Source organism: Sander vitreus, chromosome 17 (genome assembly GCF_031162955.1).
Source record: "Sander vitreus isolate 19-12246 chromosome 17, sanVit1, whole genome shotgun sequence".
NCBI lineage: Eukaryota > Metazoa > Chordata > Actinopteri > Perciformes > Percidae > Sander > Sander vitreus.
In genome coordinates this window covers 1,868,979-1,888,043 of record NC_135871.1, presented here as the reverse complement: position 1 = coordinate 1,888,043, position 19,065 = coordinate 1,868,979, and the positions used below count along the sequence as shown (strand labels likewise).

Below are 19,065 nucleotides of genomic sequence, written 5' to 3'. Positions count from 1 at the left end.
GATTGAGTCAGAAAGCTCTTTATTTTTTTGTTAACTGTAATAATGGCATGGCACAGGATCACAAATCACATTATAACTAACAGAGTTTGGTCAGGTTGGACTATAAACACTTCTCCACACCTGACATGCACGGGCTGGAATTACTCTGCCAGTAAGTTAGTGCAGTAGCATTTTTCAAAATTAAAAAGATATGCATCAAATTACACTTTTCCAGAGGGGAGCTGAGGTTGCACTGAAAAGGCACTTCCTGCTGAACAGTATAGTGCATGACTTTACTGCCAAAAAAAGTATATGTACAATCAATTAGTGGACATCCTTCTGTATGTAGAAGTACCCAGTTTTCTTCTTCTCTGTCCTACTGAGGACACATGATTAGACGGTGGTGAAGGTGAAGCGAGTGACATGTTTGTAGTCCTCACCAGGACGCAGAATACAGTCAGGAAACGAAACCTGGACACACACACACACACACACACACACACACAGTTAATATTATTAGAACAGAGTTTCTCAACCTTATATGTGGATGTCTGAAATACCAGTCACGCTATCACACTGGTAGTAGTTTGCGAAAAATAATCATACTACATTTGCATTGAAACTTAAACTTGTATGTAGAGTAGGGGTTTCTGCATTGATGCAGAGACAGACCAACATATGTTTTTTAAACGTCTATTTATTAGTATTTTAGAAAGCAAACATATTGCTTACAAATTCTAAAAACATATGACAGAAATAGTTGTACTAAAACAATTACATACACCGACGCGAACACAATAGGTCCTGTACGGTAGATAATCAGATTAGATAATATTCCAAAGTACAAAGCTGCTCCACATACTTATTGACATCACACCTCAGGTAGTTATCATAGCTAAGAGCTAAGGTGAGAGCTACAGCTTCTACAATATCACTGAAGGGTTGCCAAGTCTTACAAAATGTTTCAACGAAACCATGCAACGTATATTTGAGTTCTTCCAGTTATAGGTGCTGCAGAACGTCTTTGATCAACATAGTGAAAGTGGGAAGTTGTGAGGAAGTGTCTTTTTTAAGAGCAGATACAATGAAAAGGGGAGGTCATATATATCTGACTGCTTGAATTTTGTCGATGAAAGCCATGTGTAGCAATATATAATAATATTGAGGAGGTGGCGGATCGTGATGATTGAAACACATCACCTGTACCAAAGTACCACTTTCTAACAAAGCAAAGTTGTACTAATGGCTTGATTAATGTAGCCTGAATATCCAGACCCAAATCCGAAAGATTAAGGGTCTGGCACTGAGTAATGAAAATGGCCCAACTCGAGGGGCGGCAACGAGCATGCATTTGAAAATCTCACTGCACGCAATTGGATAACACTACGACCAATCACAACAATACACGGGGTGACGTATCCAGAGCCCCATACGCTTAGCCACCAGAGGAGCTAACTGGTAGATTAAACTCTTAGCTACCAGAGGAGCTAACTGGTAGATTAAACTCTTAGCTACCAGAGGAGCTAACTGGTAGATTAAACTCTTAGCTACCAGCGGAGCTAACTGGTAGATTAAACTCTTAGCTACCAGAGGAGCTAACTGGTAGATTAAACTCTTAGCTACCAGAGGAGCTAACTGGTAGATTAAACTCTTAGCCACCAGAGGAGCTAACTGGTAGATTAAACTCTTAGCTACCAGAGGAGCTAACTGGTAGATTAAACTCTTAGCTACCAGAGGAGCTAACTGGTAGATTAAACTCTTAGCTACCAGAGGAGCTAACTGGTAGATTAAACGCTTAGCTACCAGAGGAGCTAACTGGTAGATTAAACTCTTAGCCACCAGAGGAGCTAACTGGTAGATTAAACTCTTAGCTACCAGAGGAGCTAACTGGTAGATTAAACTCTTAGCTACCAGAGGAGCTAACTGGTAGATTAAACTCTTAGCTACCAGAGGAGCTAACTGGTAGATTAAACTCTTAGCTACCAGAGGAGCTAACTGGTAGATTAAACTCTTAGCTACCAGCGGAGCTAACTGGTAGATTAAACTCTTAGCTACCAGAGGAGCTAACTGGTAGATTAAACTCTTAGCTACCAGAGGAGCTAACTGGTAGATTAAACTCTTAGCCACCAGAGGAGCTAACTGGTAGATTAAACTCTTAGCTACCAGAGGAGCTAACTGGTAGATTAAACTCTTGCCGTATCCGGTCGGCAAAGCAGCCAAAACTTTTAGATATAAAAATAAAAGTCTAACTTGTTCATTGTAGTGGCCAAATCCGTTTCAAACAGCTGGTGTTCATCCGTAACCATCTTGCAATGTCTACTAATGACTTTGACATCGCAGCGCTGTCGTCATGTGTTTAGCTCGCCTCTGGCCCGCCTATATCAGATACACCGATGTGATTGGTGCAGCTCGGCTACAAGGGCATAGTTAATGAGCACCGTTACTGAATGACAGAGGGGCTCGCTGAGCAAATTCATATTGTCCTCTCGCGAGAACTCTGGATTTCCAGGGTATCAATAATGGTCAATACATTTAGATTTTGAGTTAAGTCACATATACAAATAAAATTGCAAATGCAACCTTCTCAATAATAGCCAACAATAGTTGGTTTTACCAATAGATCACTTCACACGACAGCTTTGTAACATCACCACCATCATACCTGGTTGACAGCATCAGGCCAATTCTGGGTCTCCAGACAGAAGGAGCTGTGCTTCCCGTACCTAACCCCGCCCTTTCCTGTCATAGAGCCATCCAGGAAGTTGGCAGTGTAGAACTGGACTCCTGGTTGGCTGGTGGAAACCTCCAGGACCCGCCCACTGGCTGGGTGACACACTCTGAGACGAAGAAACAAGTTTTCCTGCTAGATTTGATTAAAGACAAAAGGTATGTGTTGTTGTGTGTAGCGTGTGTTGTCCTCTGCAGCAGACCTGGCAGCATGTCTTTCTGTCCAGGTGTCTCCGGGTGACGACAGACAGAAATTATGGTCAAACCCTGGACCTGGAACTTCCTTCAGCTGAGGGCCAATCAGAAGAGGCTTTCTGAGGTCAAAGGGCGTGCCGTCCACTCGTCTGATCTCTCCTGCGGATAGAAGAGGTTATTGATTGGTGATTGTTTATCACTGAACAAAGTTTCGGTGATGAGACACGGTTTTCTAGTAAAAGAAGGAGGAAAAATGTTGTGAGAAATCTCAGCAACATTGAGCATCATCATTGGACTCCATTGGAGTGAATACACTGCAGTGATTCAATCATTATAGAAAGTTAGGAGTGAGTTCTTGCTTTGCCAGACCTTCTTCCACAGCGCTGTGGAGGAGGGTCTGGCTAGTCCACACAGCATTCTGGGATGGGAGAAAAACATGCTCTGGTTTATTGGCACAATCGTCTTGGGCGGCGCTAAACGCCATACTAAGCAACGGCAAAATAGCCTCAGGAAGGAACTTGTTTTGGTGGAACATGTGTACGTTCAAAAGTTTTAGTCGTGCAACAGAAAACTCAGATTGGACAGATAGTCTAGCTAGCTGTCTGGATTTACCCTGCAGAGATCTGAGGAGCAGTTAACCATAGTCCTCACAAATCCACCAGAGAAGAGGAAGGTAATGGATGTCTGGCCTAAATGAGTGAAATCCGGCGGAATTTCCGTCGGCAACGGAGCAATCCTGGAAGTGGAACGTTGAGGATATAGACTAGGGGTGAGTAAAGGCAGCCCTCCTAACTTCACTGCCACACGTCCCCTCAGTGGGCAGATTACGTCATCGCTTTGTAAAACCTCTGCCAGCATTTTCAGATTTGTACTGCTTTAAAGAAGCTCCAACTTTGGGTGAAAAACCCCCCAAAAACCAATACTTTCCTATCTCTCACCCTCAAACTATCATCCTGTTGGGGATTTAATAGACAGAAAGGCTCACAGAGGCACAGGAATTAGACAGGCCCAACTCTCCAAGACTTCAGTTCAGCCCTCTACTTTTAACTCTCAGAATTGATTCATTATTTTATTTAATCTTTTTTTTAGATAATTTTTTTGGGCTTTTCCGCCTTTAATTTTTGACAGGACAGCTAGGTGAGAGAGAGGGGGAAGACATACAGGAAATCGTCAACAGGTCGGATTTGAACCATGGACCTCTGCGTCGAGGCATTAACCTCTCAGTACATGTGCACCTGCTCTACCCACTGAGCCAACCCGGCCACTTGATTCGTTGTTTTGAAGTCTTGTTCTTATTCGGCCCTTAAGCTGGATTTCCATTCTAACACAGATTCTGGGATATAAATAAACATTATCATTATCTCCTCTGTCTTCGGGGGAAACCAAAGCTAATTGCAGAGTAATGAGCATGTTTGTCTGACAGAGCATGAAGGAACACACTCCCACACAAGTTTTCAGGCTTTCACACTTCTGTAGAACAGTGGCAAAAACACCATAATTAACGTTTATACTGTACAAACCACATGGTAAAGAGGGATTCAACATGAGGACTAAACTAACAGTTAGCTCAAACAACAGAACCTGACCTTTTCAAACACCCACAGACACACAAAGACAAGAGCTTAATGATGAAGAGGAAACATAATGTAGATCAAAATTGTTGTCCACTTGACTGTTTCAGCTCTTCGTAGCTGGTCCCCCAGCTGCCTGCATCACAAATAAAGTTGTTGCTGTAAAGCTAGTGAGCAGCTAACCAGACGGCCACATGGTTTGTTACACAGAATCATCTGAGAAGCTGATATTGGAAATGGAAAAGGAAAGGCACTTTCAAAAAAAAAAACCTGGCAGATGATTGAAAGAACCATCTGTCTATCACGTCGGCCACACACCACTAAAACCACGCCCGTAGCAGCCAGTAGCTCCTCACCGGACGCTGATTGGTGTGGTTCATACACAAATAGGGCTGGGTATTGTCCAAATATTTTCAATACCGGTACTGCGACTCTGATACCGTTTCCTGAATGATACTTTTTTTGATAGCAATTTTATAAAATCCATTTTTAACAAAGAACAACGACAACAAATTACACCATTACACATTACGGCACCAATCATTTTCAGCTCCTACTACGTGAGCCGTCTCGTGTGTGTAACAGAAGTTTTTGTCTGCGTGTCTCTGCGTGTAACGTGTAACGTTAAGACAGCCAGTCACAGACATCATCAGATCTTGGTAGAAGCATGCTGCATGCTGATTGGCTCACTGACGCTGATGAGATTCACTCTTTAGGTATTGAAATTGGGTATTGAATGACGAGGCAATTTTCGACACTCGATACTTCAGAGGCAATTCGGTCGGTGCATAAATGCCTTTTTACAGTCGCCGCAGCCGACCTGGCGCGCGCCAACGTGACGTCAAAATGACATAGATCTCGCTGGCGCGCCAGGATTTTAAGGGCGCGACCTATTTTTTTCAGCGGCGCACGACAAAGTGGAAACAGGAAGCATGGAGGAGTGTGAGGACAACCTGACGCCAGGACTCTCAGAGTGACTGCAGGTCTCTCTTGTAAACTTACTGGGTTAAGATGAGTTCTTTTATGGTGAATGAAAGGTTTGATCCAACGAAGTAGGTCATCCAATCAAATCGAAGCATTGACGGCAATGCTGCTGCCAGTTCTGCCGTTGTTTACCTTTTTCTTCTTCTTCTAGTCCGTAGAAATAGCAAAGTCGGTAGGCTTTCCTCATTAGCGACACCTCTGTTCAGGAGAAGACTGCAACTAGTGTCGCGACCTCCACCCGCGAGTATAAACAGTTACGGCGCTCCCATGACGTCACATTTGCGCACGACAGGTTGGCTGCGGCGAGTATACTGGACGTGTAAAAAGTATTGATTTCGTTACCCAGCTCATACACAAACGCATTAGGTTGGCGCCTGACAAGATGGATTTTTGTGTGATATGTGATCCCACGAATCTCACGTGATCTCATGATATCGCGAGTATCCAGCTGGCATGCAAAGCAAGCAAGTGCTACTATACAAGCAGAAGCTGGCCCAACCGTATCAGAGCAAAAATCTGTCCCTCAATGAGTGAGTGTTGGAGTTTCCCTATTGTCTACTGCTCTTTCAAAATGAATAGAATAGACTTATCATGCCACGCATCAATTGCAAATTAAGAAAGAGTGCTCCAATGTCATGAATCATATCGCAATCGCAATTAGACATTTTCCTCATATCGTGCAGCCCTAAAATCTGTGTGAAATTTGGGCTACCAAAAAGCACATTGACCAAACACATTCCAGCTGTGTACACGTTTCAGTACAGATGCAATACGCCATGACGTAGGTTGGAAAATGTTGGAAATCCCTCTAGTGGACAGCACGTATAACAACAGTGACATTGACAATGCCTAAGCCTAACCTCCATTTTCCACTGGCAGCGTCTGCGCTGTGTTCCGATTTTGTTCCGTCCTCCGCCAAGCGCCATACCACACTCGGAGCGTCTCAGAAGTGGAGCAACTTGCCTGCCCGACTCGCAGATTTTATTGTCTCTACTTTCATACATTCCCCACACCAGACTCTGTACCTTCGGAGACTGAGCCTTCAGTGATGCAGCCCCACCCCCCTCCCTGCAGATATCTGAAATACTACATCCCTGGACATCTTTAAAAAAACTCCTCAAACACCAGCTGTTCACCACAGCCTAAAACCTCCCTTAGCTTAGCCACAGTAATTCTGTAAAGTGTCCTTGGGTTTCATGAAAGGCGCTATAGAAATAAAAGTTATTATTATTATTATTATTACTTTGTACTTTACAGAACAATACCGTGTTAATAAGCTAATATCTACCTTCCACTCCAAGCACACTGCAGTTAAACTCCATGCCTTCTCTTTTCTGGCGTTGTCCTGATAAAAGGAATTTGTGATAAATCTCTCGTCTACAGTGGTGTTGTAAAGGAGACAAACGATAGTGGGGGGTGTCTTTTGGTAAACTGACTGGATTCTCTCACTGTTTCACTTCCTGCGCGGCTGTCCGAACGCCCTGTGTCTCGCGTGAAAATAGACTTGGCGCTATAAAAAAAAAAAAAGGTATTATAGAGAAAGATTGACAGCTCTAACATGCAGTGATGCTTCTGTTGCCTGTAATGTCAGTTTCAGAGCACCAGAGGGCAGCGCGGGCATTGGGTTTCAGTACCCAACATAGTCGTGCTGTAGTGGCAGTTTGAGCAAATGTGAGAATTTACTACCATTCTGCACTTTATTAATGTCTGACAGTTAAAAATGCATCAGACTGCTGACAAGTTATTACATACTTTCACACTTCATTTAAATGAATCACTTTCTCATTGCTGGGTTCATTCTGTTGGGAAAGAACACAGACATCTTTTACCTGTAGGAATCGATGAGTCATCCACAGGCAGGTAGGACTGAGCACTGATGGACACTGCATGGTCATAGATATCTGCTGCACCCTATACACACACAAACACACACACATTATTCTGTGACACTATAGACTGTTCACTTTACTTAGTTTAAAATAATTCTATTTTATTTTAGGTGTATAATATATGGTCTATTGGTGTAGTTTTGTCCCCACCAGTGATAAAAAAAATTATTCAGCAGAGGCAGGGATATGTAGACCAGAAAGGGGGAAATCCCACACAACCATTTGCATGTTCTCCCTGTGTCTGCGTGGGTTTTCTCCGGGTGCTCTGGTTGCTTATGACGTCATTAAGACGAGGAAGATTCCAGCCCATCTGAGCTTTCATTTTCTCAAAGGCAGAGCAGGATACCCAGGGCTCGGTTTACACCTATCACCATTTCTAGCCACTGGGGGACCATAGGCAGGCTGGGGGAACTCATATTAATGTTAGAAAACCTCATAAAGTGACATTTTCATGCCATGGGACCTTTAATATTTCCTAATGATCAAAGAGCTGATGGTGTGCTCTTACCTGTCCAGCCAGGTTGAAGTAGGAGTGGTTGGTGAGGTTGATGGGGGTGGCTTTAGTAGACCTGGCTTGGTATTCAGCAGTTAGTGTTTCCCCCTGAACACACAACTCAAATCTTACTGAACTGGCCTGTACAAACCATCGATTTACATGAAAAAGTCAATTTGGCATTCTGCAATGAATAACAGACTTCTTGAGGGAAATACAATTTCATGACTTCTACTTTAATAACTCAACATCTTTTTCATCCAAGGTTGTTTAGTTTTACCAAAAGCTGTTTGTTTTCCAGATGAAATAGGATCATTCATGAGCCAAACCTCTTCAGTCAGATCATCCCAGCCAATAACAAACGTTTGGTTAATGAATAGTCAAAATGTTTGAGATGCTTGGAGGGTGATCAGCTACAGAGCGGTGTGCTTACCTGTAGGGTGTAGGAGACAGAGGCCTGAACCTCCCCAGGATAACCCTGGTCTCCATCTGGACTGGTAAGACTCAGCTGTACACCACCTTCCACAGCTGTCCCATGCCAGATAACCTAAAGAGCCAAACACATACTGTACGTACAGTATTATACAGTATACATATAAGATTATAAAGTGGAAGTAGTCCTTGTTACAAGAATGACAGGTGAGGTCAAATAAAATACTACACTTACAGGAAGCAACATCTCATGGGAGTGATGGCATAGAAAAAAAGACCTGTGTATATTCAGCGTAGGGATGCAGCGTTAACACCGATTTCACTATTAACCGCGCTTTAAAAAGCCACGGTTAATAATCATTAAGACCTTTGCATTTACAGTGAGTGCACTGATGATAACGTTGGCTGCAAAGAGATCTCTTCATCACATTTATTCCTTGGCAACATGCTGCACATCTCCCTGTGACAGCTGCATCTTGTCTAGCAGCTCCTCCAACTTTTAGACACACCAGCTAGCAGGGCCATTTCTAGCCCAAAAAGGGCCAACTTCTTCAGAAGGACAGCGCTGTTGACCTGCGTTTGTGGTGTGACTGATTCACCTCTAGTCTCTAATCTTTTCAGATGAATTTAAATTAAAAAGACTGATTGATCATAATCATTTTCAAAGCAGTGAAATTAATGAATGCATAATAATTGCGATAATCGTGATTATTTTTCAGACTATATCGTACCAACAAAATGTATAATCCTTGAATCCCTAATTTAGTGGATATACTGTATAACTGTAATTCATTTTTGTATAACTATGAGGCTTCACCAGTCTGTCTTAGAAAAATCTATTACCTAGTTTCTCAGGACAGCGTGTTCTTGCTGAGCTGTAGTGGGACCGGGACAGCTTTGAGCTGGAACTGAACTTTAGAATGCATTTATGCACAGAACAAGGAGTGTGGATTTTGTCCCCCATCAGTTACATTGGAAAAGTATTAACGGGTAACTTCGTTTTTTTTTAACCTATTTTCCTATGTTTTTGTGTCTAAGTTACTGATGGGAACAACAATCTTTAACATTGGTCTGGTATTAAGCCAGATTGCTGCAGTTGGCAGTCAGAAACAAGCTACAATGTAAGTTAATGGGACAATTTTACGTTTGTAAGTTAACCTTTCTGTTAAAGAGTAAGATCCTTTTTTTAAACATAAAAACATCTGTGAAATTGCGTTTGCTAAACCCACCAGACTCCATGTAATTAAACAGTAATTTGGACAATCACAGAAGGCTTGTATCATGTGGACGCGCCGACAGTGCTGTTGTCATTACTTAGTATTCCTCATGGAGGAGACAGAAACTACGCACTATAGCTTTAAGGGATCCTTATCACAAATCTTTCTTTATGTTATGTGTTTAATAAAGTCAATATATCGTCATTGGATTTCAAACTCTCATATATCAATATTGACGTCGACCTCAAAAAATTCTGTATTGTCGGGTGCTAGTGTGCATTTTAGTTCCATGTGTGAACAGGGACTGTATAGTAGGATTGTACCCCTTAGATAGCTCTCATTTCTTTTAGTTCCTAGTTTTCTTCCTCTACTGCAAGTCTCCCTAATAAAGTCAAACCAGCCTCCCCGGCAGCATGGAAACTACTTTATGTCTGCTGTCAGTTGCTGATGCGGTCCCTTTTCTCTCCATATTAAACATCATGACCTTTAATGTGCACTAAATCCCCTCAGGCAGTGCAATGATGAAAGTGTTTGTTTTGGCCTCATGATTAACAGAAGCCACAGGACTTCAGTCACACAGGTTGATGTGTGGCACAAAGACACACAGTCCTCATAATACAGTATACTAGGTGTAGAGTCTTTCTGTGTGTGTGTGTGTGTGTGTGTGTGTGTGTGTGTGTGTGTGTGTGTGTGTGTGTTGATGAAGCAGCTAATTGAATTCGCTGTAATTACCCAATTCTGTGTACAGTTTAGCCCTCAGGCCGAATGAGCAGACTGCTGCTTTTAAAACAAACAAATAATCACAGTTTGTTTAAACCATTAAACCTGTGTGTTGCTAACAGACACCTGCGGAATATTTCACTGTGGCGCTTGTAAAATGTATGTATAATGGCAACAACTGGCAATTATTAACCTTTCGTTTTGTACTTTGGCCCTGACTGAAATACCATCAACACCTCCTATTGGATGGATTGCCATGCGATTGGTTCCCACACGATACATTCATTTAATGAGTATATTCCTCTTATGCCACCACGTATGACATTTGAGGTTTTGGGGGAAAAGTCTTGACAACTGTTGGATGGATTGTTCAAAGCACCGCTGTGCCTAAATACAGCCTCACAGAGATTGTTTTTCAGTCAGCTATGCTATAGGTCAGTGGTTCCCAACGTTTTTTTACATGAAGGACCTGTAAACTGACAGAAATTAGACCACAGAGCCCCACAAGATTCTTCTCCAGGGTCCCCCATCTGATAGGAGGTTTGCTTTTGGGTGTTTTATTACAGAAAGTGTATGTAAACCATCAACAAAAATAGTCATACATTCTGTCATTGTGTTACTTCTGGATAGTATTATAGTTCAAACGTTAATGAAATATGTATTCCCCTTTTTGCTGGAGACCCCCTGTAACACCCTCAAGGGTGTAATGGAGTGCAATGGAAATTTCTAGTGGGTATAGTGACCCCAAACCTTTGACCGGTAGTTTACCCTCATGTAACTGCAACTGTGTGGGAAAACCTATGTGCAACAAGTCCAAAGAAAGGTGCTGTTTAACCACTGAGGTTCTACAGAAATCACTATAAGCTTTCGACAAACTCACTCAAGTTGATGAAACCCAACCACATATTGACTCAGTCTTACCTTATTGAAGCCCCGCAGCCCTCCGTGCAGTGCATTGGGTCCATTATTGATATCTAGTTGGTACTCTTTTCCCTCCAAGACAAAGCGTCCCCGAGCAATCCTGTTGGCCACGCGACCCACAACAGCTCCCAGATACCGCTTATCTGACACGTAACCTGACAACACAACACAGGTTAGTCCTCTTCACTACAGATTACATTCACCTCACTTAAGCCACGTTTCCACACAAGGACTTTGGAGTCTTTTACATCCCCAGCACTATTTTCAAGGACCTAGAAGGTTCCTTCCGCCCATTGTTCTCTGCCTGTTGTTTTTCTGTTAAAGAGCACCTATTATGCTTTTTTAAAAGACTTTTCCCATCTTTTAGTGTGTTATATAGTCTTTGTGTATGTAATAGCTGTATAATGTACAAAAAAAAACACATTTCACTCCAAATGGAGCTTTCTCTCACAGAGACAGCACTTTTTCTCAACTACCTGAAACGCCACGCCCACATTCCTTTTTTGAAATTCTTCAATTAGATGTCACTGATTGAGAATGCCAGCCCAGTTTTTCATATGTGCTGCCCATAGGTGCACAGCCCGCCCAGTGGCTTGTTTGAATTTGGTTGACCAATCACAACAGAGTGGGCCAGTTGGCCAATCAGAGCAGACTGGGCTTTTCAGGAAGGCGGGCCTAGACAGAGCGTTTCAGCAGAGCCCGTCTACGGAGAGCCTGTTCACTCCCAAATTGTACCGAATATGGTTGCAGTTCCACCAGAGTTCCACTGGGGGTGATCGCGGGCGAGAGCAAAATGAATGGGACTCTATGGAGCTAGACGGCTAAATTGGTCTCTTTCGCCTGATTGCCGTTGACAAATCTCAGATTTGATTGTAGTTTTTGCAAGTTCAACATGGATTATAGGTCGAAAGGTGAATGAACGAGTACTTGTGTCCTTTCAATTTCTTACAGGTTGAGTCGTTGTAGCCCATAACACGCTAGCATTCTGCTAATGAATGCTGACTGGTCAGTGAAGGACTGATTACGATCGGAGAGCCCGCTTGACGGCATCCGAAGCAGAACCAGAATGTTAGAGCCCGTCTACATCCATCTGTGAATATTTCGGCATGGTCCTTAAAACATTAACAAACCTCTTTCTAACACGTGTGTTGACAGGGAGAGTCTAACCTGTCAGCTGTGTTGTATTAACAGGGAGAGTCTAACCTGTCAGCTGTCTTGTATTAACAGGGAGAGTCTAACCTGTCAGCTGTGTTGTATTAACAGGGAGAGTCTAACCTGTCAGCTGTGTTGTATTAACAGGGAGAGTCTAACCTGTCAGCTATGTTGTAGTAACAGAGAGAGTCTAACCTGTCAGCTGTGTTGTATTAACAGGGAGAGTCTAACCTGTCAGCTGTGTTGTATTAACAGGGAGAGCCTAACCTGTCAGCTGTGTTGTATTAACAGGGAGAGCCTAACCTGTCAGCTGTGTTGTATTAACAGGGAGAGTCTAACCTGTCAGCTGTGTTGTATTAACAGGGAGAGTCTAACCTGTCAGCTGTGTTGTATTGACAGGGAGAGACTAACCTGTCAGCTGTGTTGTATTAACAGGGAGAGTCTAACCTGTCAGCTGTGTTGTATTAACAGGGAGAGTCTTACCTGTCAGCTGTGTTGTATTAACAGGGAGAGTCTAACCTGTCAGCTGTGTTGTATTAACAGGGAGAGTCTAACCTGTCAGCTGTGTTGTATTAACAGAGAGTCTAACCTGTCAGCTGTGTTGTATTAACAGGGAGAGTCTAACCTGTCAGCTGTGTTGTATTAACAGGGAGAGTCTAACCTGTCAGCTGTGTTGTATTAACAGGGAGAGACTAACCTGTCAGCTGTGTTGTATTGACAGAGAGAGTCTAACCTGTCAGCTGTGTTGTATTAACAGGGAGAGACTAACCTGTCAGCTGTGTTGTATTAACAGGGAGAGACTAACCTGTCAGCTGTGTTGTATTAACAGAGCGAGACTAACCTGTCAGCTGTGTTGTATTGACAGAGAGAGTCTAACCTGTCAGCTGTGTTGTATTAACAGGGAGAGACTAACCTGTCAGCTGTGTTGTATTAACAGGGAGAGACTAACCTGTCAGCTGTGTTGTATTAACAGAGCGAGACTAACCTGTCAGCTGTGTTGTATTAACAGAGCGAGACTAACCTGTCAGCTGTGTTGTATTAACAGAGCGAGACTAACCTGTCAGCTGTGTTGTATTGACAGAGAGAGTCTAACCTGTCAGCTGTATTGTATTAACAGGGAGAGTCTAACCTGTCAGCTGTGTTGTATTAACAGGGAGAGCCTAACCTGTCAGCTGTGTTGTATTGACAGAGAGAGTCTAACCTGTCAGCTGTGTTGTATTAACAGGGAGAGTCTAACCTGTCAGCTGTGTTGTCGATGCCTTGAGAGAGAAAAGGAAGTGACTCAGAGCTTGCCGTAAAGCAGTATCTCCAAGAGTGGAAGTTCTCCCCTTATTAGACATTCTCTGTTTTCAGGTGGAACATCGTGGCTGCGCAACTGGAACAAGTCCGCAGCTGTCCACAGAATTCAGAAAGTGTGTCCGAGCCTTCAGTACGGGTCAACTGGGACACGGTTAACGAGGGTCAGCTATTGGTCAGAAAAAAAATCCGGAGTCTTGTGAAATTGAGGCGAATTACTCCGCTGACCTATAAAAAAAACCCACATATTTTGGGCTTTAGAAAGCATCAGAAAATAATATTTATTTTCTTTCATTAACAGCTCCATTCGATAGCTCTCTCTCTCATTTTGCTCACCCGCCTGCAGTAGAGTGTAGCGCTGGCTCTCTCTATTTTCTCTCTGTCTTTTTGAGTTGGGAAACCGACAGCAAAGACTAACTTCACTTTTAATGTTATCAAACAAAGAGGAATGTTCTCCCCTCATCCTAAAATGGTCAAAAAGCGATATAAGAGTACTTCCTTGTTTTTGAATTGAAGCAGCTGTGCTGTGTGTGTTTGACCAATCAGCGACGGTCCATCCTGCAAACACAACTCCAAGGGTTCCTGTACTCCCAGAAAGTACTACCCATGTTTGTTAGTTTTTATGTAGAAACTTTTTATGCTGCTGTCTCGGCCAGGACTCCCATGATGCAAACGTTTTCTATTTAAATTCCAAAAGCCTTTAATACAGAGATTACTTCATTCCTATATTGCAGTTCTTCAAAACTCTTCAGCAAACTCTGTTTAGAATGCCTGACCAGAGAGTGCAAAACAAAAAGCATTTTTAAATTATCATCACATTCTGAAACCCAAACATTTCCTTCACCTTAATTATTTTTATGTAGTCTATGTGGAGGAAAACAATGATTTCTTGTCCTACCTTCCAGGTCATCGTAGCCCAGGACTACGTCTTCCATCTGGCCATCCTTCCCTCTGCTACACACAGACCTGATGATGGCGCCTAGGGTGAGAACCTCCACCCGCACCTGGGAGGACTGGAGGACCCACAGGTCCACGGGGCCCAGGCCGACCGCCTCTCCCCACTGCTGACGGCTCACCTGAGTCATCTCGGACCTGACAACAACCGCAACAGGGCATCACACTAACATCACGTCGTCTTTCTCACATACCATCCTTCAGCTCAAGTTTCCGCTGCATTAGCCAACAGCAACAGGGTTATTACTAGGGTTGCACGATATTAACAAAATGTGATATTGTGATATAGATTCAGCCTAGAAATCTAGACGCACTCTAGCGGCAGCAAATGTAATTTGCAGCCAGGGTCAGTCTCTCTGTTGGCTTGCGAGCTGGAAAAACCAATCTCTGGTCAGGCCAATCACATCATGTATAGAGTCGGTAGGCGGGCTTATGGCTGCTGCTGCTGCTTGGAACAGCGGTCTTCTGGAAGACTTGGAGGTAAGCTTTTCTTTGAGAAAAGAACAAAGAACGGCACTGAAGTCATTCTTAAAAAAGGAAGATGTGTTCGGAGTTTTGCCGACCGGATACGGCAAAAGTTGAATCCATCAACTAGCGTTGCTCTGATTGGTTGTAGCGCTGTCCTATTGCGTGCAGAGGGAATTTGAAAGACAACCGTTGATCCCGCCCCTCGGATTGAGCCCAGCCAATGGTGAGTTCCCAGACCCAACATCTGGATGTGGGTCTGACTTGTCAGGCTAATATCGATTATGAATATTGCGATATTAATATTAATTTAGATATTTTTAAACATATGTCAAATTACAAAAGTTATGGGAAAACACATCAAAATAGATTCATAACAAATAAAACAAGTTTTCTTACAATACAAGGTTTATTTACACTGACAGTCATATTGGACTGGTCCAACATGAATAAATAAATAAGGACCATGTCTACAGACACAACTAAGCCACACAGCCAACGGATGGGACGCAGCGCTCCACAAAATAAACTAAATACTGCAAATATTGCAACCACTTTCGATATAATATTGCGCCACGTGATATTGCGATAACGATATTGAGTCAAAATATGCACCCCTAGTTATTAGACAACTTTTACCTAAATCTTATATCATTGTTAAGCTACAGTGCTCTTTATTGACTCTGTGGCTGTTTCAACTTATGTGTGTTTTCTCTGCATGTGTCTGTAATATATCACAAACACTAAGATATTCTAAAACAGGAAGAGTCAGCATGCCTTTTTAAAGCCAACAGGGAAAACACGCGCACTCGCTCGCGCGCGCGCGCGCGCACACACACACACACACACACACACACACACACACACACACACACACACACACACACACACTTTGAAAGTATGCTAGCTGCATGCTAACTAAACAGTATGTGAACTCTTGACAACTAACATTTCTCTGCAATTAGTGAACATACAAAAACGTATCGATAGCTAGCTGCTACACCTAGCTCTCACCTCAGTCTCTCGCCTCAGGACCACAGACTGTTAACATGTTCAGGACAAAGTTCACTTTATCTTTATCGAGTCAGGACCATAGCACACCGTGTTTACATCCGGCTCCCTTCTTCTTCTTCTTCTTTGTGTTTGTTGGCGGACCGCAAACCAACGTCAGTGTCTTACCGCCACCTACTGTATCGGATGTGTCGAGTCATCGAGTTCAGTAAACAAGAGGCTGCTTTCATGAGTGTGCAGATTGTGCATACATGGCTAACATATTGGCGTTCCCTAGAAGAAACTATGATCGACACTGCATTCTAACAGTCGCAGGTAGTGCTGTAATATTATTGTTTTCTGCATTGCCATTTACAGAACATTCTGATCATACTGATCCTGTATAACTTTAAAACAGTAAGATACTGAGAGATTTTAGCTGTCAATGTACATCAAAGGTTTACAGTGTAGTTTGTGATTGTAAAAAGGATAGCTTAAATCAAGCAATCTGATTGGTTCATAGCTGTGATATAATAACTATATATACATATATATATATATATATATATATATATATGTATACATAATAATATTATAATATATTATATATATAACGGCTATGATTCAAATTCCTTTCCACAATAAGTCTTAGTCCGTGTCTGAGTGTCTGTTTTTAGACTAAACTATAGCTGGTGCCACAGAGGGCAGCCGTTCATCTGCACACACTGCCAGGACACAGATCTGGTTTAAAATCAGCAAAGTATCCCTTTAAGTGTACGCTATATTTAGAATATTTTCAGTGCTATATTTCAGTGCTATATATCTATGCTCCCTTCAAAGCCACCAGACTCCATTGATAAAAACAGCAATTTTAACTCTCAGAAAACAGGAGTTGCTGTTCTATCGCTGCCGTGATCGGTTAGTTGCTGGTCCACTGCTGACTCAATCGGTTAGTTAGTTAGTAGTTATTGTGTGCCTTTTTTTTAGCGTTAAGCAAAAGAAAGTCTGTGCTAGATGCTAGTGTAGGCTAACGTTACCTGCACTGGGTTTCATAGCAACATATTGTTGTTCCCTAGAAGAAATTATGATCGAAACTGGGTCCCTATTTCACAAGATGTTGAAGAAATTACATTCTTACCATGTCATTTAGCTGACGCTTTTATCCAAAGCAACTTAAATTTGCTATATATGTCAGAGGTCGTACACCTCTGGAGCAACTAGGGGTTAAGTGTCTTGCTCAGGGGCACATTGGTTGATGTATTGCAGAGAGAATTGAACCTGTATCTCTCACACCAAAGGCATGTGTCATATCCACTGCGCCATCATAACCCTCCTGTTGGTGTATACATGTTATTCTTGTTCTATACTGTAACCTGGTAACTTAAGTGCATGTAAATGCACTGGTGAAAGCACAAGAGGCTTCATCATACATTGATATACAGTGGTGTGAAAAAGTGTTTGCCCCCTTCCTCATTTCCTGTTCCTTTGCATGTTTGTCACACTTAAGTGTTTCGGAACATCAAACCAATTTAAACAATAGTCAAGGACAACACAAGTAAACACAAAATGCAATTTGTAAATGAAGGTGTTAATTATTAAAGGTGAAAAAAAATCCAAACCATCATGGCCCTGTGTGAAAAAGTGATTGCCCCCTAAACCTAATAACTGGTTGGGCCACCCTTAGCAGCAACAACTGCAACCAAGCGTTTGCGATAACGTGCAATGAGGCTTTTACAGCGTCCTGGAGGAATTTTGGCCCACTCATCTTTGCAGAATTGTCCTAATTCAGTTACATTAGAGGGTTTTCGAGCATGAACGGCCTTTTTAAGGTCATACCACAACATCTCAATAGGATTCAGGTCAGGACTTTGGCTAGGCCACTCCAAAGTCTTCATTTAGTTTTTTCTTCAGCCATTCGGTGGTGGACTTGCTGGTGTGTTTAGGATCATTGTCCTGCTGCAGAACCCAAGTTCGTTTCAGCTTGAGTACACGAACAGATGGTCGGACATTCTCCTTCAGGATCTCTTGGTAGACAGCAGAATTCATAGTTCCTTTTATCACGGCAAGTCTTCCAGGTCCTGAAGCAGCAAAACAGCCCCAGACCATCACACTACCACCACCATATTTTACAGTTGGTATAATGTTCTTTTTATGAAATGCAGTGTTCCTTCTACGCCAGATATACTTGGACACACACCTTCCAAAGAGTTCCACTTTTGTCTCATCGGTCCACAGAATGTTGTCCCAAAAGTCTTGGGGATCATCAAGATGTGTTCTGGAGAAATTGAGACAAGCTTTGATGTTCTTTTTGCTCAGCAGTGGTTTTCTCCTTGGAACTCTGCCATGCAGGCCATTTTTGCCCAGTCTTTTTCCTGATGGTGGAGGCATGAGCGCTGACCTTAACTGAGGCAAGTGAGGCCTGCAGTTCTTTGGGACGTTGTTGTGGGGTCTTTTGTGACCTCTTGGATGAGTCGTCGCTGCGCTCTTGGGGGTAATTTTTGGGCGGCCGGCCACTCCTGGGAAGGTTCACCACTGTTCCATGTCTTCGCCATTTGTGGATAATGGCTCTCACTGTGGTTCGCTGGATTCCCAAAGCTTTGGAAATGGCTTTATAACCCTTTCCAGACTGATAGATCTCAATTACTTTCTTTCTCAATTGTTCCTGAATTTCTTTGGGTCTCGGCATGATGTGTAGCTTTTAAGGATCTTCTGGTGGACCTTACTGTGTCAAGCAGCTCCTATTTAAGTGATGCCTTGATTGTGAACAGGTGTGGCAATAATCAGGCCTGGGTGTGGCTAGAGAAATTGAACTCAGGTGTGGACAACCACAGTTATAGTATGTTTTAACAAGGGGGGCAATCACTTTTTCACACAGGGCCATGATGGTTTGGATTTTTTTTCTCCTTTAATAATAAACACCTTCATTTACAAATTGCATTTTGTGTTTACTTGTGTTGTCCTTGACTTTTGTTTAAATTGGTTTGATGTTCCGAAACACTTAAGTGTGACAAACATGCAAAGGAACAGGAAATGAGGAAGGGGGCAAACACTTTTTCACACCACTGTATATATATATATAT

General features: G+C 42.6%; 1 protein-coding gene across 1 annotated transcript; it reads right to left on the bottom strand.

Moving 5' to 3' along the window:
* Positions 1-2: 2 nt before the first annotated feature.
* galm (galactose mutarotase) lies at positions 3-16,135 on the bottom strand. Its single transcript, XM_078273140.1, has 9 exons — positions 16,010-16,135; positions 14,475-14,668; positions 11,129-11,283; positions 8,272-8,385; positions 7,854-7,946; positions 7,286-7,367; positions 2,910-3,060; positions 2,642-2,816; positions 3-450 (listed from the first exon to the last, which is right to left on the bottom strand). The coding sequence occupies exons 2-9, from the start codon at positions 14,659-14,661 to the stop codon at positions 373-375; spliced, it is 1,035 nt and encodes a 344-aa protein (XP_078129266.1). The 5' UTR covers positions 14,662-14,668; positions 16,010-16,135; the 3' UTR covers positions 3-372.
* Between the last annotated feature and the right edge of the window lie 2,930 nt (positions 16,136-19,065).